This window comes from Crocodylus siamensis, chromosome 4 (genome assembly GCF_052110815.1).
Source record: "Crocodylus siamensis isolate JL-2025a chromosome 4, ASM5211081v1, whole genome shotgun sequence".
NCBI lineage: Eukaryota > Metazoa > Chordata > Crocodylia > Crocodylidae > Crocodylus > Crocodylus siamensis.
In genome coordinates this window covers 190,727,049-190,751,274 of record NC_143398.1, presented here as the reverse complement: position 1 = coordinate 190,751,274, position 24,226 = coordinate 190,727,049, and the positions used below count along the sequence as shown (strand labels likewise).

Sequence of the window (24,226 nt, the reverse complement as noted above, 5' to 3'; positions counted from 1 at the left end):
CTGCAAAAAAAAAAAAGGGGCAGAGGCCAAGTGAGCCAAGACCCCCACAAGGGAGTGATCAGCCTGATTGGTGCCATCTGCAGGGCACGGTCATGGTATAAAAGGCAGATGGAGCCATGTAACTAGACCTAGGGCAATGAGCATGGACACCTCTGATCACAAGAGGAGATCTGACTTGGGAAGCCCAGGGGCAGCCTCTGTTTCGAAAAGACAGTAATACCAAGACATGGTGGAGGGAAGGGCACCCAAGAAAGGCAAGCTACGCAATGATTGAGTGGCCACCTCTTGGAATGAGCTCATGCTACAGAATCACCCTAAAAAAAAAAACCTCTTGGAAATCTCTTCCCTGTGTTTTATAGTCAAACTGTACATTAATTAATTCATTGGTATTTAGGATGAGAAGGGGTTTCCCTACCAGCCCACTCAGTCTTGGTCTCTGTATTTGCAGCCAGAAATTACTAAAACTGTCCACACCAAATCCTCACACATTAGTACTACAGAGGCACTAAATCAGAAACAACACTTCAGCTTGCCACACATTTGGTTTTGTTTTTTTACAACACCCCAGACAGGAGAGCACTACCAGTGCCCTCCCACTGCAGGGTGAAAGTCATTGCTCAGAGGAGTGTAGGGAGTGGGCCATATACCACATTTCAGGCAGGCACAAAACCCTGCAGCCTTTTACAGTCTGACCCTAAGGAAAAATACTCTCTTGATCCCAGATTTGCCAGGTGGCTCAAACCTGAGCAGAGCAGACTCTCCAGCCACAGACCTAGGAAGTTTTCTAGGTATTAACAGCACACTCCGGTCAAAAATCCTAATTTTAACTATGGCCAATAACAATACTGTAAATAAAGGTGACTCCCCTGCCCCTAGGAGTTAATAAAGTAGTAGTGAGGAGAAAAATATTTAATCCCAGATGACCCTCAAGAGCCTTGGAGCATCTTCCACACTGTAAAAAAAAATTACCTCTTACCCCTAATGTGGCAGTTTCATTTATGTATCACATGCTGGTTGTTGAACCAAGAATTCATCCAAGAAGTCATGGATGAAATCCCATCCATGCACTCATTTAGTTTAATCATAAATCAGTTTAGGTGTGTTGCCCCTACCACTTGGCTTGGAAGATCATTCTGGAACTTGACTCCTCTGACAGTTGCAAATCTAATCGCCAGTCTACATTTGTTCATAACTAGTTTGCAATCATTTAGTTTTGTGGGGGTGTTATTTTTTACCTTTGGTAACTTAAAAATCTTTTCTCTTTCCCCTTGAATGAATTTATAAAATATAATCATTCCCTCTTGATCTTAGCTTTTGAAGCTGTACAAACAAAGGGTTTTTTTTTTTTAACAATTTTGCTTTCATAGGATGCTAGCTCTCCATTTTCTTAACCAGTTTAGTAGTCCTTCTTTGGATATGTTCCAGTCCCTTTTGATTATTGATGACCAGAACCACACAGAATATTCTAAATAAAATTTTATCAAGGCATTATATATTGGTACTTTTACTCCAATATCTCTACTCAATGCAATCATATGGTATATTAGGAGATGTATATTAACTTTTTTCACAGCTCCAGCCCTTCAGCACTTCTGACTTTTTCTTATGACTATTTCAATAGATCCCTTAAGCATTTTGTTTTTCCTCTTGGAATTAATTCTAGATATTCTACATGTGTATGTCTGTTATTGTGGCTTGGAAAAATGAAGTGTTGCCTAGATATGGTTTGATCAGTGGTGTGCATACCATAGTATCATATACCAAGTACATAACCAATGACTCCTATATATGAATCATAACATCATATTGGGTTTTCTGCCATTGTCTTTTTGACACTGTAAAATCATATCCAACTTGCTATCTTATTGGACCTTAATTACTACCTTCTAAGTAAACAATTCTTTTAAATTCTTCCCATTAGAATTTTGGACTAATATGTCCTAACTATTGTAATCTGCATTTATTTAAATAACACTATCTACTGCATACATTTCTGTTCTGTGAGGCATCTATACATCAGCTGTTTGCCTAGAAGGGAATCTCTTGCAACTAGATGTCTTTCATTTAAATCAGTGTCAGAATAGAGTGGGAATTTGCAGTGTTTGGGCCTAAAAAACTCTTGTGTTTCCTGACTTTTCTAACCCTTTATATAGGAGTAAACCTTACTTCTACAAATAGGATTTCTTGAATTAACATGGATTACTCTTGGGAGTAAAGACTGCGGCATCTGGTCTTTTAGTTCACATTTGGAAAGCTATTTGCCCAATGACACATCACGTGGAAGCAACATAACCATTTAAAATAGCAAAGTAAACAGTCAGTCCATGCCGTAGTCAAGATAATCCTTCATTTCTGCAGTTTATCTGAGCTCTATCCTGCAGATCTAATGGGAGGATTTAGCTTTCCTTAAAGCCATTATCACTGTATGTGCTTGAACTGAGAAGACCTCTTTTCACCTGTTTTTTCAGAACTGTTTTTCCTACAGGATTAACTTAGGGAGGCTGCTTTACAGAGAAAGGAAACAATCTGCCAAAGGTTATTAGTAGTAAAATATTCTGTAAATGTTAATATTTTCCTATTAGAGTACAAGATTGAGAGTTTAATACATCCAAAAGGTCTCCATTTAGCTCCCTAAGTCAGGGACTATGTCTTTTTTGAGTTTTCTCTCCCTACTATGGAGATTGCCTCTTGAGCCCGCTGAGTTGGACAAGCCCATCCCTGTCCTAGGCCCTGTCTGTACTGTCAAAGCATCTGGGCACTGAAGTTGGGGACTGCTGAAGGATTTGAACCCAGGCCTTGGCAAGTAGCAAAGACTGGCACTAAAGAGTGGCTCTTAAGCATTGTGCCTTGCCCCTTTAATCTTGGGCTGAGCCCCAGGAGAGTGTGGTCTTCCCATGTCTACTCCAGAAGGTACAATGAAGGGGAGGCTTAAAGCTGTGGTACCATGAGGTTCCTAGGTTCCTTCTCACTATCCCTGCCTTGTTTTTCGTTTGGGCTTGATGGGTGCCCCAGCCTAGGTTTGGGGTTGCAGCTTCTAAAGTTTACAGAATGAGGTGAAGAGCCCACATAATCATGGGCTATGATTAGTTGTGGCTGGTAGGACTCTGAGCTAGGGTTGGGTTTAGCTAGAGCTAAATTTGCAACTGATAGAGTTTGCAGAACTATGGGTCTATGGGCCCTAACTGGCCATAGTTAGGGATGTTGTTGGTGCAGCTTCCTGGAACTGAGTTAGGTTGAGACCTGTCTCCAGTCCCTGCATTTGCAATGGGGGACTCCAAAATCTAGGTGTACAGGTAGGAGCAACAAGGCAACAAAATACAGATTTGGGCACGCAGCTTCTTGGCTCATGGGGCTAGTGTTGGGATTAGTGAGGTAGGGTTAGGGCTGGGGATAATAGACACCCTGGGCTAAGAACTGGCCTCACAGGCTAGGGTTAGGACTGTGGGTGGTAGGGCTCTGAGTTGGGGTTGCAGCTGCTAGAGTTTGCAGGGTTGAAGTTAGACACAGAGCACCTCCAGCCATAGTTAAGGTAATGTCTGGTAGGGCTTTCCAGGTTATGATGTGACTGCCTGTTGCTTGTGGTAAGGTTAGGGTTGCAAGTATGAGGCTTTGAAAGGATTGGGTTTGTAGGCGGTATAGTAACCCAGTTTTGATTTAGGATTGTGGTCTGTTGCCTTGCTAGGCTACAGTTAGGGCTATAGTTGTTTGGAGTTGCACAGCTAAGGTTGGGTGAGGGTGATAGGGTCGTAGATAGTTGAGTTTGCAGAATCAGGAGGAGATCTGGTGCATAATTTTGGGTTAAGTTTAGGTTTGTTGCTGGTATGGCTATCTGGTCTACTGTTAGATTTTGGAGCTTTGAGTGAGGCTGCAGATGCTAATGTTTGCAGAGTTTCTGCTAGGGCTTGGTCTGTAGAGCACCACATGCAGCCACAGTCCTAAGTATGGACGTTGCCATTCCATCTCTACCCCACCCCTATCTCTTGGAGCCCTCCTGCAACCCAAACTCTAAATAACCCGTCTGGAATATTCTGCCAGTTACATCCTTAATTAAGAACGTAAGAATATTCCAGGCTAGGGCTATTTAGGGTTTGGGTTGAAGCTATGAGGGTTCTAAGAGATAGGATTGGGGTAGAGATGGAAAGGCAACCATGTCCATACTTAGGATGTGGCTGCTTGGCTTATAGAGCTAGGGTTAAGGTTAGAGGTAGTTACAGTTTTGGGGGTCTCAGACCCAGGGCCAGAGGTGGAGCTGATGGCACCCACCCTAGAATCAGAACTGGGAAGCAGTTATAGGGCTCTGAGACTACAGTTATGTCTAAACTGCCAGAGGTCTCCATTTTAGAGTTAGGGATGCAATTGCAAGGCCTCACAGAACTAGAGTAAAGGATGGAGCTGGGAGGTCAAACCAGTGTCTCCTAAGGATTGTGGCCACTTTATTCTGGGGCTATGGTTTGGTTTGGATTTAGGGTGTTGGCTAAGCTTTGGCTTGCAGCTGCTACAGGCTGCAGAGCTAGGGTTAGGGCTGGTATGAAACCCTGACCTAGGCTGAGCATTGTGGGTCAGCATCCTTTTCCTCTGGCAGTCCATCACAATTGAGGATGATTGTCTTATCTGTGTGTCCACAGATGACTGATGGGGCCTATCCAGGATTGACAGACTACACTGCAGCTCAGACATGTTTCCATGTAGGATGGTGGTGCTGGATTTTTTTTTGGCCTGTGACATGCTGTTTCTGCCGCTCCCACGTTTCCATGCCCTGCTGTAGTTGTGAGGTTTCAAATTACTGAGATCCCTGCAGTAGACTCTTCCTCCATTTGTGGTGGTCCTGGGCAATAGTCTCCCATGAGTTGACATTGATACTGCATTTTTTAAGTTGGTTTTGAAGATGTCCCTGAAGTACTTTCTTTACCCTCCCCTTGAGCATACGCCTTGGCTGAGGTGGCAGAATAAAACTTGCTTTGGGAGTCTGGAGTCAGACATCCAGATGACATGGCCTGCTGAAAGACATTGATATCAGATGATTATTGACTCAGTACTTGTGGTGTTTGCTTGCAGGGGGATGCTAACATTGGTGCATCTCTCTTCCTATTGGATTCAGAGGATCTTCCTCAGGCAGCATTGATGGTACTTCTCCAATAACTTCAGATATTTCCTGTACGTTGTCCATGACTTGGCTATGTTGCAAGGTGGGGATCACGACTGCTTGATAAACCATGAGCGTAGTTTCTGATTTGATGTTGCAATCTTTAAACACCCAGTTCTTCAGGTGTCCAAAAGCTGCACTCACACATTTGAGGTGATGTTGGATTTCTTTAGTGTCAGCCTTCTTTGAGAGATGGCTTCTGAGCACAGGCGATGCATGGAGTGGCATGTGCCCTGCCCACCTGAGATTGGTGGCCCCTGCTGGCCTGCGGGTGGTCCCCACTTGCCACCACTGCCAGTGGTGGTGGGCAGTCCCCACCTCCAGTGTTGGAAGGCACCAGTCATTTATGCTTCCAAGGTATGGAAAATACTTGGCATGCTCCAGAATCTTACCATGGATCTGGTTTACCAGAGCTGGGGACTATTCATTAGGAGTTTGTTGGTAGAGGACCTTAGTCTGCCAAATGTTATGCATCAGTTCCACTTTCTTGTATGCCTCCGTTAAAGACATTTGATGATTTCCTGAAGGTCTGCTTCAGAGTGAGTGTGAACTACAGCATCATCTGTGTGGGTAGTGCAACTCTCCAGGTCCAGGTTATGTTTGGGACCAGAGTTATGTTCAGAGCTGGTAAAGTTTTGCAAACTAAGGTAAGGGACCGGGGTAGTTAGGGTTAGGTCGGGTTTGCTCAGGGCTGCGTTTAGACTGTTAGATGTCCCATTATTAGAGTTTACAGGTGCAGCTTCTTCAAGTTTTTATATATAGAGTAAATAGAGATTTGCTTCTAGGCTGAACGAGGGTTATGGATTTACAAATCTTTGTGCACTCACTCATGGATCTTTTTATGATTACTTTCAGTAGTCCATTGTGAAATATGCCGCTTGATTTAAATGTAAAATGAGGACCTTTAAATAAGACCTTTTGGGAGAAGGAGTAAGGGAACCCTTTTGGGGTTATTAAGAACAAATGATAGTGGCTTGAGTAGGAGTATATAGTTTCTGGATAAAGCAGTCACAGTGAGTTACTACAGTCTTTAGTACTGTGAATCAGAAATCATATTCTATGAATTGTATTGTTACATGAGTTTATTTATATTTCCCCTGTAATTTTAGAGAGGAAGTTGTTTTCTTTACCTTGAACAGCTTACACAAATGCAGGAAATTTCTCAGTGTGTGAATTACCCATGTTGAAAAGTAGAAAAAGAGGTTTTATTTGTAAGAAGAGACTCTCATATCGTCACTCTACTTAGTCTGTTTCAAGCATAATGGGAAATAGTGGATGGGAATAAAGGTATAAAGGAAGGAAGGAAAAAAGTAAAAGCATATGATGTACTATGACTAAATGAAACACAGTTATATGCTGGGGCATGGTTCTATACAGTATTTTAAATGGAGATGAGACAGATACCCTTTTTTCTTTGGTATAATTCTGTCTTCCCTTAATCGTTAGACTTCAGTTCTGAACTAGAAACCAGAGTATTTGGAGGGACAAAAGTTGGAAGGTGAACCTATTGCAAACTGATTTTGTGTTGCACAATGTTTCTGCTTTTCCTTCATCTTTTTTGTTAAGTGAGTTAGCCATTTTTTTGCAACTTAGTCTGCTACTCAGACTGGTTTATGAAAGATTGCAGATGCCACAAAGAGCTGTTACTTTGGCAACAGAAATCAGCAGAGAATTCTCTCAGTTTGTACACTTGGTTAGTAACCAAAAGCATTTACTAGAAATGCTTTATCCATGTTTCTTTGACCTTGGAGTTGGAGAGCCAACAGATTAGGCTACAAATGGAGTAACATGTTCCCTCCCATCTCTTCCATAGTTAGAACACTTCAAACAGTAGAAATGGTTTTAATATTCAGTTAAGGAGAGAAAAAATGTTTGACATAAGGATGCTAAAGGAGCTAAGAGACAGTTGATTTGGAAGAAGATAAGCAGACAGAAATCAAGGTCAGGTGCTTGAGCTGCTTCTTAGGGGCGCCTTAACAAGTTTAAGCAAACTAAGGATGCACACGCTTTGGGGAATTGGAAAATGTATAAAAAAGGAGTATGATGTCCTAGAAGAATCCATGGTCTGGGAGTAAGTGAGATGAGGGTTCTGTTTGGTTACACTTGGGTAAACCAAGAGTGCTCCACGGAAGCCATGTATGTGACCCTAGATTGACACCGATGTAACTGAAATTAGTATCTGGTTTTGAGTGCCCTAGCTTACTAGAACCAAAACTGTCCAAGATCCAACAGAATTTGTCACTGGGAATGAAAGGCTGCTTTAGAATAGGCAACTATGATAATTCAAATTAACAGATGTAAGGAGGTCTAGATAAAATGCCATTAAAATAACACAATAATTTGGCATATTTGGGACAAGGTGAGAAGCTGTTAGTTCCCTGCCAAAAATCACATACAATGGGAATCAAGAACTTCTTACAGAAAGTATAATTAGCAACTTACAAACATTAAAATGAGACTGCTTTGCATTGTTCTACATGTACTAATTTTAGAACTAGATTACACATCCCACAGTGATATTACAAGTTTCACTGTACAGTACTGGGTGAAACCATTGATACATAGAGAGCCACTTCATAAGGACAGTTTGTCAAGTTCTCTTAAATTTGCTTTAAAAAAACAATGTTTTATTTGCAGACAAATTCCTTTGGACATCAGAACTGTAAGCAAGAACAAAGATACTTGTATATATTTATTTGTTCATCTAAAATACTAGGCAGATGCTTAAATGCCTTAAAATAATTCTACCTGTCTTTCTTATGTGAGCCTTTGGGACCATTTAACTATAAAATGATGAGTGACATTTTCAGTTGAAAGGGGAAGAATAAAATATCAATATCTTTTAGAGCAGGGGTTTTCAATCTTTTTAAACAAGTTTACCTCTCCTCTCAAATTTCCAGCTCAGGTACCCCTCTATATTTTTTTCTAGTGTTTTAAGGGTGGGGAATTGAGGCCCCTGCAGTGAGTGAGGGAGTGGGGCTGGGGCTGCACAGCTGGGGCAGAGTGCAGGATGGAGCTACAAGTGCCTGGTCCGGGGGGTGTGGGTGGCAGATCCCACCAGTGCATGTACCCTGGGACAGCATAGGGGTGTGTGCCCATGAGTCTGTGTGCGGAGGAAGGGCAGTCGGGCCCAGTGGTGGGGGGAAGGAGTCTGGCTGGGGCGGGGGCTGCCCAGCTGGGGTGAGACACAGGACTGAGGTATGTAGGGGGAGTGGCTCCTGCTGCTACGCATACCCCTGGGAGGGCATGGGGGTATGTGTCCCTGGATCTGTGTGGGGGAGGATAGGTTGCCAGTGCCGGGCTGTTCCTATTGGAGGCTGAGCCATGCTGTGCTTGGGGTGTGCAGCGGTGGTGCTGGGAGGGGGCTACAGTGAATTTTGGAGTGGCTACAGCCCCCCTGTACTCTCTTCCCAGCACCGCCACCACCCACCCTGAGTGCAGCCCAGCCCAGCCCAGCCCCAGCCAGGATGAGCCGAACCGGCAGCCCTGGCCCCAGCCCACAGTGGCATCCTGCCTTGCCCCACAGGGGGGTGTGTACCTCTGGATCTCTTGGGGTGATGGGAGCTGCCCTTGGACAGCTCAGTCTGGCACCCTGCCATGGCTGGGAAGCCCCTCCCCCAACCCCACTTCCTCCCCCCACCACTGGGGCCTTGTTATGCCCCCTTCATCCTCCCCTGGCCCCTTCCCTCACAAGTACTTACCAGCCAGACCCAGCTGCTCTCCTGGCTGCCTACATGCTGCGCTGCAGCTGTGCGCATGCATGCAGCATTTATTCACCACATTAGGTCGGATTACTCACTAGGACCTTTTTAAGTATTCCTAGGGGTGTGTATACCCCCGGTTGACAAACCACTGTTTTAGAGTAAGAAATTTCTAATGAATGTTACTACTAAATCCATTTTAAGCCAGAACTGTGTCCTTTTCCTGTGTACCAAGAACATGTAGAAGGAAGTAAAAATTAAGTCTGGGTAAACTGTTAATGAAAAAGTTTACCATTAGTTGTAGTAAATATGGACTCCTTGATGGCCTGTGTTCAGAACTCCGGAATCTGTGACCCACAAAGAGGGGTAAATTTAATAGTAGTTTAAGTTGTATGGGTGTAACTATCAATGGAATGTAATGTGCACATTTTAACATGATGGTGTATGCAGTAGATATAATTTACTGATATAGCTCTATATTATTCTGGGACCAAATTCAGCAACTGAGATAAGTACATCCAGCTTCTACTGAAGTAATTGGGAGCAGTCTGTTTTCACAACATTAGAATCTGCCCACATAACACTTGAGGCAGTAGGATGTAAATCACATGTCTGGAGTGGGGCAAGGAGAGCAGTATTTCAGATTTACTGTCACTCCCTCTGTATATTTTTGCTACTTTACCCCCTACTTCAGGCCATGTTAATACAAAAAGGCTGAGACTAGTTTGCCATGCATACTAATGCATAATGTAAACCTCCTAGTATGTCAATTATTGAATTTTGCCCAGGAATTTTTTTTTATTTTGCAATATAAGCAAATTAGTTGAGTGCAACATTTATATGAATTTTTAAAATATAGGGCTCTTGCATTATTTTATTTATGGAGTTTCACCATAAAGTGTCTGGTACGTTAAAAACATCTTGCATAACATTCAAACCTGATTATTTGCATATAACTGTACCTTCGAAATCTGATACAAACTTAAATCTGGATTTTTAAGTCCATATACAAAAAGTGTAATCCACTTAGTGTTACAAATGAATTCTGAGCTGGTTTTGCATTCCCAAGTAGAAATGTTTTTTGACTAGAATATATATATTGGAACACACAGATTTTGGTCTCTTCATGTAGAGATGAAAAATAGTTCCATGCAAGCGATAGATAGTTTTATTGAATCACTAACCTCTACTACTTAGATTTCTACCATTATTAGCATGTTCACAATAATCCTGGCAATAGTTACATAAGAGCAGTGACTGTGTGTACCTAGAAAAGGGCTCATCATAGTTCAGCACTGAAAGCTAGTCAAATGATGGTCAAAGACAATAAATAGCTAGTCAAAACTAGTGTGTCCTTGTAGTGAAGAACGGCATACCAGACTGCATTAACAGAAGTGTTGCCAGTAGCGAGGGAAGTAGTTCTTTCCCTCTTCAGCACTGGTGAGGCTACATCTGGAGTATTGTGTCCAGCTTTGGGCTCCTCAGTACAAAAAGGATATGGCTGAATTGGAGAGTCAGTGGAGGGCAAGCAAAATGGTTATGGGACTTGGGACATACGATTTACGAGGAGAGGCTGAGGGAACTTGGCTTGTTAATCTGGAGAAGACTGAGAGGAGATTTAATAGCAGCCTTCAACTCCCTGAAGGGGGTTTGAAAGAGGCTGGAGGTAGACTGTTCTCAGTGGTGGCAGATGACAGAACAAGGAGCAATGGTCTCAAGTTGCAGCAAGGGAAGTTTAGGTTGCATATTTGGAAAACTTTCTTACCAGGAGGGTAGTAAAACAAGTGAAACAAGCTACCCAGGGAGGTGATGGAAGCTCCATCCTTGGAAGCTCTTAAGAGCAAGCTGGACAAAGCTGTTGGCTGGGATAGTCTAGTTGGGGACTGGCTTCCTTTGAGCACAGGACTGGACTACATGTGGTGATCACCTGAGGTCCCTTCCAACCCTCACTTCTATGACTTATTTCATAGAATTATATAACAACAGTGGCCAGCTGAGGGCCCTGCTGCAAAGAAAACTGGCTAGAAACCTGCTGTCGAGTTGTTGCAGCTTTTGAAGCACTCCCTTCGTAGAGGGCTGGGTCTCTCTAGAGCTGCACAGTCATTTTTTCCGTTGTGATGATCATTTGCAGGTGTGGCTGCTCGAAAGTTGTGGGACTGCTCCGAGAATGGCGCAATGTCCGCAGCGTGTAGCGGGGGCCAGAAAAAAATCCCCAGGGCATGATATATATATATATATATTTTTTTTTTTAAAGCAAGGACGGGCTGCACCGCGGGGACGTGGCGGGAGCCGGGTGCCGCCGGGGCGCGCGGCCCGCCGGTCGCCATGGCTACTTCAGTGTGACAGCGCAGGCGGCGGCGCGACCAGGCCGCGCGGCCCCGGCCAGTTGCCGGCTCCTCCCGCGCTCGGGACGGGCCGAGCAGCACTGAGGGGTCGCGCCTCAGCCACCGGTATTGATCTGCCCCCAGCCCTGGGGCGCAGCGCGCGGGCTAACTTTCCGCCCAACGGCCGCTGCCAGAGGGCGGGGCGGGTCAGACGCGGAGCCCGCCCGGGGTCCTTCTCTTCTCTCCGCCCGCCCCGCGGGAGGTCCCGGCCCGCCCGGATGCTCCGGGGCAGGAGGTGGCTAGACTGCTCCCGCGGTCGGGCGGGGCTACCCCTCCCCCAGCAACCCAGTGCACAAGTGCGCCACAGCCCTAGGGTTGGCATGGGGCGGGGCGGGGCGAGTGGCAGGCGCGCCAACCAATGAGCGGGCTCGGCGCCTGACAGCTGGGTGGTACCCTCCAATGGGGAGGGCGCGGGGCGGGGCGCGCGGGGGTGAGCGGCGCCCGCAGGCCGGAGCTCTGGCAGTCAGCGGCGGTGGAGCTCGGCGCAGCATGATGCGACTGCGGGGCTCGGCTCTGCTCGCGGAGCTGCTGCGGCTTGGCTCGCCCGGTGCCGCCGCCGCCTCCTCCTCCTCCGTGCTGCGCCGCTTTGCGCCTCCCGGCGCCCGCCGCCGCCGCCCGCCCTCGGCGCTGTTAGTGCTGCCGCCGCCCGCCACCCGCAGCCTCTGCACCCGCTCCGAGGGGGCTCTGCAGGAACCGGGCAAGGGGCCGGCGTCGCCCCCCGGGGACCCGCCCGCCGCCGGCGGCGCCGACAATGGGCACGACGGCGGCAAGGAGCTGGGCGGCAGCGGCAGCGGAGGCGGAGGCGCGGGGGAGAAGTGAGTGTCCCGCGGGGGGGTGGCGGCGCCACGTGAGCGGCTCCTCCCGGCGCGCGACGGCTGCGGCAGTAGGCTCTGGGGCCCGGCCCGGCCCGGCCCGGCTTCCCTGCCGCGGGGGCCAGCGGGAAGGGGCGCGGCAGGTCCCTCGTGGCGCGGGATGGGGGATGAGAGGAGCTGGCGGGCCGGGAAATCCCCGCCGAGTCATGCTGGCTGGGGGCAGGGACGTGGCAGCGGCCCTCTGTCGGAGAGGGAACCCCGACAAAGGGCCGCTGCTGCCACGGCCCTGCCCCCAGCAACATGACTCGACCCTCTCTTCTCCGCCGAGCCCCGCGGGCCGCCGGGCTGGGCAGCTTGATGCTGATGCAGCCTCCGGGGCTGCTGCGCTGGGCAGAGCCACGTGGTGCCAGCGCTTCCGGCTTGGCTGGCGCTGGGCTCCACATGGCTGGCGGGGGGGGCAGTGCTTTGCTGAAGGGGCTGTGGTGTCTCTCTGTGCTTTCTGCTCTGAAGAATCTCCACTTTTTCGCATCTTTTCCACCTCTGGTAGGCAATACTTGCTTGCAGGCCCTGCAGCTGTGCTGAGGAGGGTGTGTAGGTGAGCGGAAGTGTTGGTGGCAGAAGTTTAAATGCCTCCTTGGGCTTATTATTAAAGATAACCTCAGATAATCCTGCCATGGAAATATTACAGTACAGTAGTGTCCACTGCTCTATTCAGCAGTCTTAAGCAGGTAGCCTGCTCATAGGGTTACCATATTTCCAGTTCCAAAAAAAGAGGCCACCTCACTCCTGACTTGCAGCCCTTCACCCTCTCTTCCCCCATGCTGTTCCCCCTCAGTCCTGACCTGCAGTCCCCCAGTCTTTGCAGCTGACCCTTGTACCTGACCTGCAGAGCCCTGGCTCTGCTGGTTCCCTTTACTCCTGACCCTCAGCCCCCAACTGCCCCTGTCCTGTCTAGGATGAGCACAGCAACTCTGATTGGTGTGTGAGGTGGTGGAGTGAGTCCTGCAGTGGATTGATTGACTGGGGCAGGAAGGAAGAGGGGATGCCTGTGGCACTCCCTGCCCTGGGCTGAGGCATGGCTATGCCCCCCTCACCCTGGACAGCATCTCTCAGCTGGCCCTGGCCCCATGAGCAAAGGCACCAGCCACAGTGCCACAGACCTGGCCATGAAACTCCCTCATGCTTTCAAAGGGGCCTGTTCCCCTCACACACTCATCCCCTCCACACACCCTGTGCCACACAGACACAACTGCCTGGACAGTCCCCAAGCTCTGGCCCTCCAACCCCTGCCCCATATAGACCTACCTGAATCCAGCTGCTCTGGCTGCTCCCACCACCGTTCCTGGCTGCATGCTGGCCACATGTTTGTGTATGTGGTACCCCTTGCTTCTTATGGCCTTTCTCCTACTCTTGCCAGAGGAGCAGAGCAGAATCCCAGACATTGGTTCAGATTTTAAAAAACTGCCCAGATGGCGATCACAGGATCCAAAAAGAGGGCATGTCTGGGAAAACTCAGACATATGGTAACCCTAGCCTGCAGGTGCAGGAGGCAATGGAGCAAATGAGCATGTACAGGTGCTTCTGTAGCACCCATTCATTGGCTGAGGAGTGGGGCTGAATCCCAACATCAATTTTGTTTTTTTTTTTGTGGGAGGGGTGGTGAGGAAGAAAAGGCCCAGGAGGGAGAGGAGCAACAATAGTCAAAATCATATTGCACCAGTCTTATTTTACATAGGGTTGAACTTGTGTGAGTATGTTCTCCCAGGTTGCTAAACTTAACAGCTAGAAAATAAAGCCTCAAGGGTATGGGAATACCCATATTAAGGTAGGAGAACAGCACACTAGGTTAAAAATGTGGGTACCTAATTAGTGATTACTGCTGTAACTGCTGGGCAGGAAGTTGCTAAAATGTGTATCTGGAGAGTTCCTTTTTTAACATGAGACTTGAATTCTTCAACCAGTTAGAGGAGAACGTCTGGGAAGGTGTTTCCTTTTTTTCATAACTTTTTTCTTCCCGTCTGAAATCTGTGCCTTCTGCTAGTGGCAGGCTCATAGCAAGAGTGGGCATTTATATATTTTTTTCTATATGAAATTCCTAAAACAGCTATAAAACTGCTAAAAGAAAAACAAAAAAACACCAAAATGTAATATAATGTTTTATATTAAAGATGGTTACACTTTCTTATGATCTTCATCTTGGTAACTGTGCCAGTCACTAGTATTGGTTGTAAATAGTAACATTTTTAATAAGCTTTTAATACCACAATGCTGTACTGGTAGTGAGCAGCTGAAGGCACATCTTAAACAGTTCTCTTCTTCCTTCCCTACTGCATGGACCAGAAGCTCAGTAAAGTGTAAATACTTGATCTTTGAGCCTTACTGCATAGTGCAGTTGCTTAGAATAGTCAAAATTTAGACAATTGCACATGGATTGTGAATAAATGATCAGTTGTAAAATTCTGTCTTCTAGTTAAGCAGGCACTGCCAGAATTGCTAGCAGCTTCTCAATTAAGCTATTCAGCGCTCTTCTTTTCTATCATGACTTAGGTGATGGCTGCAAAAAAAAATCTTTTTTCCCCTTTCTTTTAACGCTTTCCAAGCACACATTTTTTCCACTTAAAATAGTTTTCTAGTTTAGAAACAAAGGATTCCACTTCAGAATAAAACAAACCTAGCATTCATTGTTCCATAGAAGTCTGAACCCAAAAGTTTGTGTGTGTACTCCCAGTCATGGTCTGCTAGTCTCTCTCTCCCACATAACCTAATGGCTAGAAACTACTGATGTTCTAAGTATCTCTTTTAAACCAAGCCATATGGCATAGACAGCCTCTGCATGGCATATGCAGCAGATCACAGGAGGGGAGCAGGGAACACAGTGACAGATTGGGCAGGGGAACTGGAGTGGCACTTGGGGAGAGCACAGGGCATATCTTGTTACACCTGCCAAAAAAGGTTGGCCCCCACTGGCTTGGATTATGTTTTCTGCCTGTTCTAGAGAAGCAAAAGAATTTCTAATCTTTCCTTATAATTCAAGAGCAGGAATGAAACTAGTAAAACAGGTTTCTCTTAGCTAGAGAGATTCAATGCAACCTTAGTGGTGGCAAAATAAAAGCATAGAGAAGGATGTTTTTGTATGTTAGACAGTTTGCCAGTTACTATACAGTATGGTTGAGGTAAAAAAGCTTGGCAGAGTTCAGGAATGAATTGGATGCCTCAACCATGTTATAGTAGCTGTTAAAAAGAAATTAGCATTACTAGCTACTGCAGGTAATGAGATACTGGACTAGACTGACTGCTGGCCTGATCTAACGTAGAACTTTCCGTATTTCACTAGATGACCCCGGTTCTCATTTGTTCTGCCTCTCAGCTTTCCCAAGCAAGTGTATGCAACTGATGAGGCCTGTATGTTTCAATGAAGCTTTTCAGAACGGAGTAGGAATAAAACTGCAGAATTGATTTGTCATGTCTTAGTTTCTTCACAAGGCCTTGCTGTGGCCTTGGAGCAGACTAGACTTAAGAAAATAGTACTAGTACATTATTTTGGACAGATTTTGCAACTGTAGAAATACATAGGTCCCTTCCTCATATTAGGATGAATGTATTTTCCAACCCTAAAATAGGTCTCTAGCAAAGGTGTGCAGCTCATCTGGTCCTGTGAGCTGGATGAGTGATGTGCAGTGCTAGTTCATGAGCCAGATCAGGCCAGTGGTCCCATGTGTAGTGCTGGTTCTGGACTGGCTAGGGCAGGTGCAGTGTGCAACACACATGGGAGCACTTGGGGCCGGTGCTGTGTGTGGCACAGCCCCTGAAGCAGCCAAAATGGGCTCTGTGTGGTGTATCCTGGGCCTGGTCAGTTCAGATGCAGAGGCAGCAGCTGGGACTAGATGGGGACAGGCCGTTATTTCGGGCGGAGGGCCACTTATTGAGATTCGACAAGCCATCGAGGGCCGCATGACAGGGAACTGGGGCCAGATAAATATTAATTTTCTAAATTTTTTAGGGGCCCCATGGGCCAGCTAGAATGACCCGGTGGGCCGCATCCGGCCCGCGGGCTGCATTTTGCCCACCCTGGGTTAGATAATGAGGTGCTGGTTCACTGGTTATATGTTTAACACACTTGGTCTACAGGTAAGAATATAACTATTTTTATTACAATATTCACTGCAGCCCCATAAGAAAAATCTGTGTTCCCCCTGAAATTGGCATCTCACATTTTTTCCATTGTTTGAGGTAAACCAGAAAAACAATGCTAGATGATTAATGAAAACACCTAGAACCAATGGAATTTAAATTCTAAATTGTGTATGCTGTAGAGCTGCGTCCATTGGTCCAAATTGTATTGGCACCGATAAAAGGAAAATTGACATGATCAGCAACTGGGTTTTTTGGCTGATGTGGTTAATCATGTCGCCAATAAACGTTGCATGCAGGAGTGCAGCCTGACAGCGTGGAGAGTGGCATCTGCTTGGTAAGTCTGTGGAGGGGAAGGAGTGTGGAGGGGGGAAGTTGAGGCCCCTGCGGTGAGGGAGGGAGTGGGGCTGGGGCAGGGACAGGCACTGCACAGCTGGGGCAGGGTGGGACACAGGACAGAGCTGGAGCTTGTCTCGGAGGGTGCCTTCCACCGCAGTGCACACCCCTGGAGGAGGCATGGGGGGCACATGCCACCCCCCTTACAGATCTGTGCACAGGGCAAGGGCAGGCTGCTTGGGACTCAGGCTGCTCCAGCCTCTTCTTTGTGGTTGCACTTGGGAAGGGTGGGTGGTGGTGGCACTGGGAAGAGGAGCTATGATGGGGCTAGAGCCGCCCCAAAATTTGTCATAGCTCCCCCCCCCCCCACCCCCTTCAGCACTGCTGTAGCCTGGTCTTGCCCTGTGCATGGATCTGGGGGGCACATGTCTGCTATGCCTCCTGTGGGGGGTGCACATAGCAGCAGGAGCCATCCCCCTGTGCCCTCTGGACAAGCTGCTAGCTACTTCCTGCTCTGGGCAGCACCTGCCCTGCCCCAGCCCACTCCTTCCCTCACTGCAGGGGCCTCAATTTGTGCTTCCCGATGGTTCCTCCCTCCAACAGACTTACCAGCCAGATGTTGCTCTCCATGTTATCAGGCTGCATATCAGCAGTTGGATCAGTATCAATGGATATGGCTGGTCAATAATCAGCCAGTAGTATCGGCTCAAAAAATATTTATAGGTGCACCCCTTATATGCTGGCATTTTAATCTTGCAAATATAAGCGAGTTGGTGATGTGGAAAATTTGTCAGTGAATTCCCTCCCCCCCCCCCTTAATAATTGCAGGGACTTCATGGTACTTTTTTCATCCATTCTAAAAAAACGATAATGAAAAAGAAAACTTGCCAGAGTTTTCGTTTCAAATTCATGTTCTTGGCCAACCTTTTTTCCTGATCTTTCCTGTCCTAAAGGGGACAGATGTTGGTGGAACTCTTCCCCTTTTCTGTTCTTTGATTTAGTATCTGATGTTTGCTAGTAGTGTTTGAGTTACTGCAGTTTTCTACCCACTCTTTACTGAAGTAGGTGAAGCTGATCTTTCACTAATTTTCCAATCCTTTTCAGGGATGTCATTTATATTTAGAGCTTTTCTCTCCCTAATTTATCTAGGAATTGTAGAAGGAGAAGGAATAGTTTGAATGGTAGTATTATAGGATGAGGGTGATAATGCAGGATGAACAGTTCTTATATCTGCATATAATATAATTTTTCTTTTCCCTTTTGGAAAGACTTTGCACATACAAAAATGAATGTAGTCAGGGGCTGCTTCTATATGAGACGCTGTCTGTGCAGTTATTACTGCACAGTGATTTAGTACTTGTATAATTTTGTACACAAGTACTAAATGGCAGCGTAGTAACATCGCCAAATGGCTTTTAGGTGACACTGATGATGCAGTAGCTTGTTACTACTGCGCAGTAGCATTGTGTCATGCTTTGTGCCATGCAGCACTGCTGTGCAGTAGTAACAAGCTACTGTGCAGTCAGTTTCTTGTGTAGACACAGCCAGGCACTAAGAAAGTAGGCAATTTTTATACTTGTGTATGTCCAAGCAATCTTAATTGTCTCCTCTTGTGCATATATGTTGAGATTAGTCTTTGATTACTTGGTTGTCCAGCTTTAGTCAATTCATGGGATGGCTACAGAAAGGGGTGGTTAAAGTTATGCGAGCAGCTGTAAGTTTGGAAATTACAAAAGTACACATGAACAATTTATATCAGTTTCTTCGTATCATCCATTATTTTGTAATGCTTTATCATTAGGGTGATCATATGTCCCAGTGTTAGCTGGGACAGTCGTGGATTTTGGAGGCTGGTCCTGGCTGGCTGGTGAGAATGAAAATGAGCATCCTAGAAATGCAGGGGCACAGGGTGCAGTTAAACAAAGGCAGAGTGGCACAGTGCACCAGGCAGGCACTGCTGCTGCCTGCCTGCTTGGTGCGCCAAGCCCCTTGGCTTCTGTCTGCAGTGCTGCTGACTTGGAGAGGGGCTGGGGGTGGGGAATGTCCCTTATTTCCCATTCTCCCATATGGTCACCCTATTTGCCATGCCTCGTGTTACCAACTTTTTCTGTAAAATATAAAGTAACACTCTTTTCAAAAGGAAATTCTAATTATTATTATTGTCTGGTAGTTAGTAGTACTGACAAGTCATCACTAACTAGTGACAAGTTAGTGGTCTTATTTCATTTTTTTATGAGCCATTGTCCATAGAAAAATATTTGCTCTACATTTGACACACTGTCTTTTTGTTCTTTTCCATTATTTTAATTTTTTCAGGATTGGGGAGGGCAAATTATCTCTGATTTAGATAGCTGACAGTTTTGTTATGGGGTCTGCTCATGTGGAGGGAAATGCAAGCGTTGAGGGAAATATCAATTGGTAGGGCTTGTTTGCATTGTTCCTAATCTTCATCAAGTATAAGTATCAATGTGGAAAACCTTTGCTTATTCCAACCCGTAGATTAAAATAGTACACTTTTTGAAAATCCTTGTCTCAAGTCCATTTGCACCTATAGTTGATTTGGCTTATGCCACAGAGCAGAATAAATTGGAATTTCCACTTTAACTATGGAACTTACATGTCAGTTTGACTCCAGCATCCTGATTCTGTTCACCTTGTGCTGAACAACACTTTTTTTGTTAAGTGTGCTTTAGGGTGCTATACTGCTTTTAGGTTAAGCAAACATTGTGTACTAACATTGTTGACCTTGGGGGTAGAGGGAAAGGCTTGTTTTGCAGTTTTAACTGATAAACTTTATGCAGGGGTAGTTCATTTGAGAGCAGCCTTTTCTGTAAATATATTGAATAATAGCCTTGTTTGCTTTGACAGCTGGTTCAAAATCATTGTTAAATATTGAGCTAGTCCGCTTGATGGAAGTGGCAGATGGGAAAGATACAATGGCAGATATCACATACAAACTATTTCAGTGCATATAGTGACTTGTTATATAAATCTTATGAAGAGCAGGGGGTAAAAATCTTAGAGATAGGTGTTTGAACGTTTAGGCCATTTTCTGCAGTGTTACAAGCGAGTTTCTTTGTGGGATAAATACAGAATTCTGGGACTTAATTAGAAGAATTACAGAAAAGCAAATGCAAGGGTTTAAACTCTCTATAAAATCTTTTAAATTCTTTGTAATGCATTACTAACATTGATAGCAAATGTTCAAATATTAATCTTTAACATTTTTAGAAATCTGTTGAAACTTCCGTAGTGGCAACGTTATAGGGTTAGTGTAGAATTTTCAACATTTATGGGAAAGTTTACCCAAAGACTGTGAAAAGGGGAAAAAAGACTTAAGAATATTTGGAGTATGGAAGTCGAACAGAAAAAAAAAGGGGTGGGGCAAGGTAGTATTGAGCTGCATATCTAAATTACTAATTCTGACACAATATACAGTATTTTAAACCTTATGAATACTGTTTAAAAGGATAAACAGAACTTAAAGAAGCAGTGCCACATGGAAAGCTCTTAAAAAATGTTCCTAGTGTAGTGTCTGCTCTGGTTAACTTGCCAGCTTGGCCGTACATGGATCATTTAAAAAGTTATTTTTGTTCTGAAGTGAAAAACAGTGAATTCTCTATTACGTTACAGAGCCTCCTACAAACCCTCTTAAGGGAAGAATTAAATATAATATTTAGATTTTGATTCATGACATTTTAGTGGCAGTGCTGAACAGAGGCTACTGAATTAGTTTCTACATACTGAAGTTCTTTATGTGCATTTGTAAAATTTCATTGGTCTACGTGGCTTACGTGACTTCTTGCACTGACTAGTGTTGCAGTTTTAGGACTGGACCATGAGAGTCATCTTTACACATAATCTGAAGAGTTTCTGGCGACCTTGTGAAAGGGATCTTTCAGGATTAGTTTGGCACTTTTAATCTGTAGAATATCAGAATACAAATTAGAGCAGAATGTTAAAATCTGAAGCAAAGCCTGAAGATTTACAACATCCTAGTAGGTTGTTGAGGTGACACTGTGAAGCCTCAAAAAAACTGTTTTTGTATTGAACCTTCATAGGATTTGCAAAGGACTTGGAGTGGGGAAAGCTTAATTTTGATACCTGTTTCCTGCATTAGAGCTAATTCTGCAGACCAATACTGGAGAAAAAAACACCTCTTTAGATTGGAAAGGGATATTAGAATGTGGAAAATGAGAAGTAGGGAAAGTAAATGCTTCCCTCTCCATTCCTTATAAGCAAAGCAAAGCATTGTGTGTTCCTTTCCCTGTATGATATATTGCAGTTGACCTATGTGATACTGGGCTTTAACTTGAGCTTGTAAATACTGGTGATTAGTGTTTTTAACAAAATGCATTACTATGCCATAAAACTTTTTCACCGTAGGAAAATTGTGATCCAGTGGGCTACAGAACAACAATAGAATAAATTTTTGCATTTGCTCATTCATTTCTAAGCTTCCTATCCCAATACAAAACCTGACTTTAGTGCTGTTAGAATGTTCATTTCTATAGTAAAAACACAAAATACATTTCTTTAGTAAAAATACTGAACTTGTATGCCACTTCAACACTACTATTTTATGGTGAAAGCCAAATTAGACTTTGAAACTACTTCCTGCAAATGATCCAAGGTTTGTTAGTGAATTTGATCTATTTTTAAATGTGCGTAATGTTTATTAAAAAAATTGAAGTACGTGCATTAACTTGTTTTTGATTTTTCCTTTTTTCTAGTAAGATAAAGCAAGGTCTTTTGCCTAGCTTGGAAGATCTGCTGTTCTATACTATTGCAGAAGGGCAAGAAAAAATACCAGTCCATAAATTCATCACTGTAAGTTTTCTACTTCTCAGGTGATTCACAAAAGCTAGGTGTTGCAACAAATGGCACTTGTTAACAATTAGTAGTTAGGTATATAACATCAACTTGTCTACTGTATATGCTGGGCCACAACTTGAATTGCTTTTCCAAACTTGTCACAGCAGTCAACTGATGGTACTGCTAACTGCACCTATGTGTACTTTCATTTTTACTGCTACAAAAGTCTCATCACTTAAAAATAGTGCAATGGGGGTATATACACATTCAGAGCCCTCTGGCTAGAACACTAGAAAGTGCCCTCAATTGCTAGCAGGGGTGGGCAGAATGGCAGATCTGGCTGGTAGCTAGACTCCATTTCCCAACACCTGTTGCCCATGTTTTGTGGCTGGTTTCCATGGAGACCCCAGGAGGCGTGGGGCTGAAGTTTCTATGGAGGCCAGCCCCAGGAATGCTGTCAGGGTGCACATTTGGGCAGGAAGGTGCTCTGGGGCTGAGGCCAGGATTTTGCAGCAGTGATAGCGTGGTCTGGAGCTGGGGCAGAGCTGTGATCTGTCCATGTGCCCTGAGGAGGGGCCTGCAGACAGCAGATTGTGGCTCTGCCCCAGGTCTGGACCACATTGTCACCACTACAAAATCCCGGTCCCAGCCCTGGAGCAGCTCCCTGCCTGGCCGTGTGCTCTGCCAGTGCTGCTGGGGCTGGCTTCCATGGAAACTCCAGCCCTATAGAAACCCTGGCCCCGTGCTGTCACAGCTCCGCCCCTCTGGGGTTCTCCATGGAAACTGGCCTCAGTGACGTTGGGAGGGGCTGCTGGGAAATAGAGTCCGCTGCAAGCTGAATCAGGCCAGACTTTGCCCACTCCTGTGCTAGAGGTTAATAAGGAGTTGCTCCTTTAGCTTTCCCTTCCCCCAGGAGCAGCTGTCATCAAACTGGAAGTCATGGCAGCAGCAGGTGATTGGGCTACTTGACATTTGTGGCAGCTGATTAGAGTTTCCAAAGGTAATGTGACAAAGCTTTGAAACAGGAATTATTTTGTGGCAGATTCATCATTTTTATAATATTACAAACAGCCGAAACATATGAAGAGTTGGCTTTTGTAGTACTTCGTGGGTGTATATAGGGCTACAGAAGCAGTATGTGCACACTGCCTGAGACCTGTCGGTTCCCCCCCCACTACTGGCTTCTGGTAGGATTTCTTGTGTCTCATGTTAAGAATGTGTACTGTATTTACCCAAATCCAAGATGACTTTGAATTTAAGATTATCCTCCCAAGAATTAGAATCTAATTTCCCATGTATAGAATCTATATATAGAAAAATATAAATTAGTTATAATTATTGGGTGGAGGTGGGGGGTTGACTTGAATTCATCTCCTCACTGCTGTGGTGAAGAAAGTAGCGGTGTCAGGCCAGGGGCCGCACCCCTTCCCATTATTCCCCCTGTGCTTGTGTCTCTCTCAGTTTGTCCGCACCCGCCCCCATGCTTGCCTCCTGTCACTACCCCCCATCTGTGCCTGCCCACACCCCCACTGGCAGGGGGTATGGATACAGGCCCTAGTCTCCTCCATAGTTCTCCTGGCTGGGTTAGGCAGTGGCTCAGTGGTCCTGAGCCCAGGGCCAAAGCTGGAGCTGAGTCGCTGCCTACCCTGAGCCCATACTCAGATCCAACACTCCCCACCCCCCATGCTGATTGTGTGGGATGGGATGACCTTGTCTTGCATTTGAGTAAATAAGGTAATATTTATATAGTCCCATTACGGTCCTGCAAAAAAGCAGCTGACCTACTTTGAGCTCTTTAAACTTGAATAGTGTCTTAGTACCATCAGTAAGCACAGTATCGTGAGAGACTGAGGTGTTGTACTTGACTATAATTTGATTAACCTTTCCGTAGGCTAATGCCTCTGGAGGAAGAAACCCGGTACAGCTAAGCACTAGACAATTAAATGATAAGAAAGTTTATTATTTGTAATTTTGAGGGTTTGTATTTTTGTTTTTATTAATAGGCACTCAAGTCTACAGGATTGCGTACATCTGATCCAAGGTTGAAAGAGTGCATGGATATGTTAAGACTGACCCTTCAAACAACTTCAGATGGTGTCATGCTGGACAAAGAACTTTTTAAAAAGTAAACTTTCTCCTAATATTTTGGTGGTGGTCAGTGCGCTGTACAATGCTTAGTTAATGTGTCCCTCAAGCAAAAACAAAATCTGTTTAATATCAGATGTCATGGGAGACATTTGCTACGTTTAAATCTAATAGATAAGTAAAATGGCAAACAAATTAGACCATATATAAACAAACTTACCTAAAATTTAGCATTTGTGAATGTTCCATGGTCTCATGGAATGCAAAAAGCCAGAATAAATTCCCAGAACAGCTCAATGGCTTTTTATTATTTCTTGTACCTGTGTAACTGAAGAATACAGTTTCATCCCTCTGCAAAATGAGATTTTAACTTAAAATGAAGCACGGTGCAAGTTAACCAAGGCAGTTTTTAGTATGTGTGTACAGTTCTTTCTCTGTATGTCATAAACTTTCAAACTAAGTTCTGAGCTTCTGCAGCATGTATGTTTTCTAGAGGACTTTGTGGTCTAGTAAGCTTTGATTGATGTTATGTGCATTGGTGAGTTCAAAACTGAGAAGGAGAATAAAATGAAATTATAAAAGTAACTATAAATCTCAGAGCAGTTGGGATCATAGGCAGTGCTTTGCTAGTCTTAGTTTTGGAAAAGACAGAACATGCAGTATAACCATTTTATAAAGGTCCACTGTCAGTTAGCTTAACAGTGTCTGCACTGTTTAACTGAGCTTCAGCGTGTGCCAAACAGTTTTCTTTTCCATTTTCTCTATTTAGACTTTATTTTGAATGTCGTAGGGTATATAAATTTAGCAGTTCTTAAATCT

The 24,226-nt window shown here is 45.0% G+C and overlaps 1 protein-coding gene across 2 annotated transcripts in view; it reads left to right on the top strand.

Moving 5' to 3' along the window:
• The first annotated feature begins 11,658 nt into the window (after positions 1-11,658).
• Positions 11,659-24,226, top strand: part of GLS (glutaminase) — a 104,176-nt gene continuing 91,608 nt past the window's right edge. The window contains exons 1-3 of one of the 2 annotated variants that reach the window (XM_090045226.1): positions 11,659-12,043; positions 21,241-21,337; positions 23,326-23,447. In XM_090045226.1, the coding sequence (XP_089901352.1) occupies positions 11,718-12,043; positions 21,241-21,337; positions 23,326-23,447 (545 nt within the window). In that variant the 5' untranslated portion in view covers positions 11,659-11,717. The remainder of the gene's footprint in view (positions 12,044-21,240; positions 21,338-23,325; positions 23,448-24,226) is intronic. The other variant, XM_090045227.1, reaches the window with a different exon arrangement.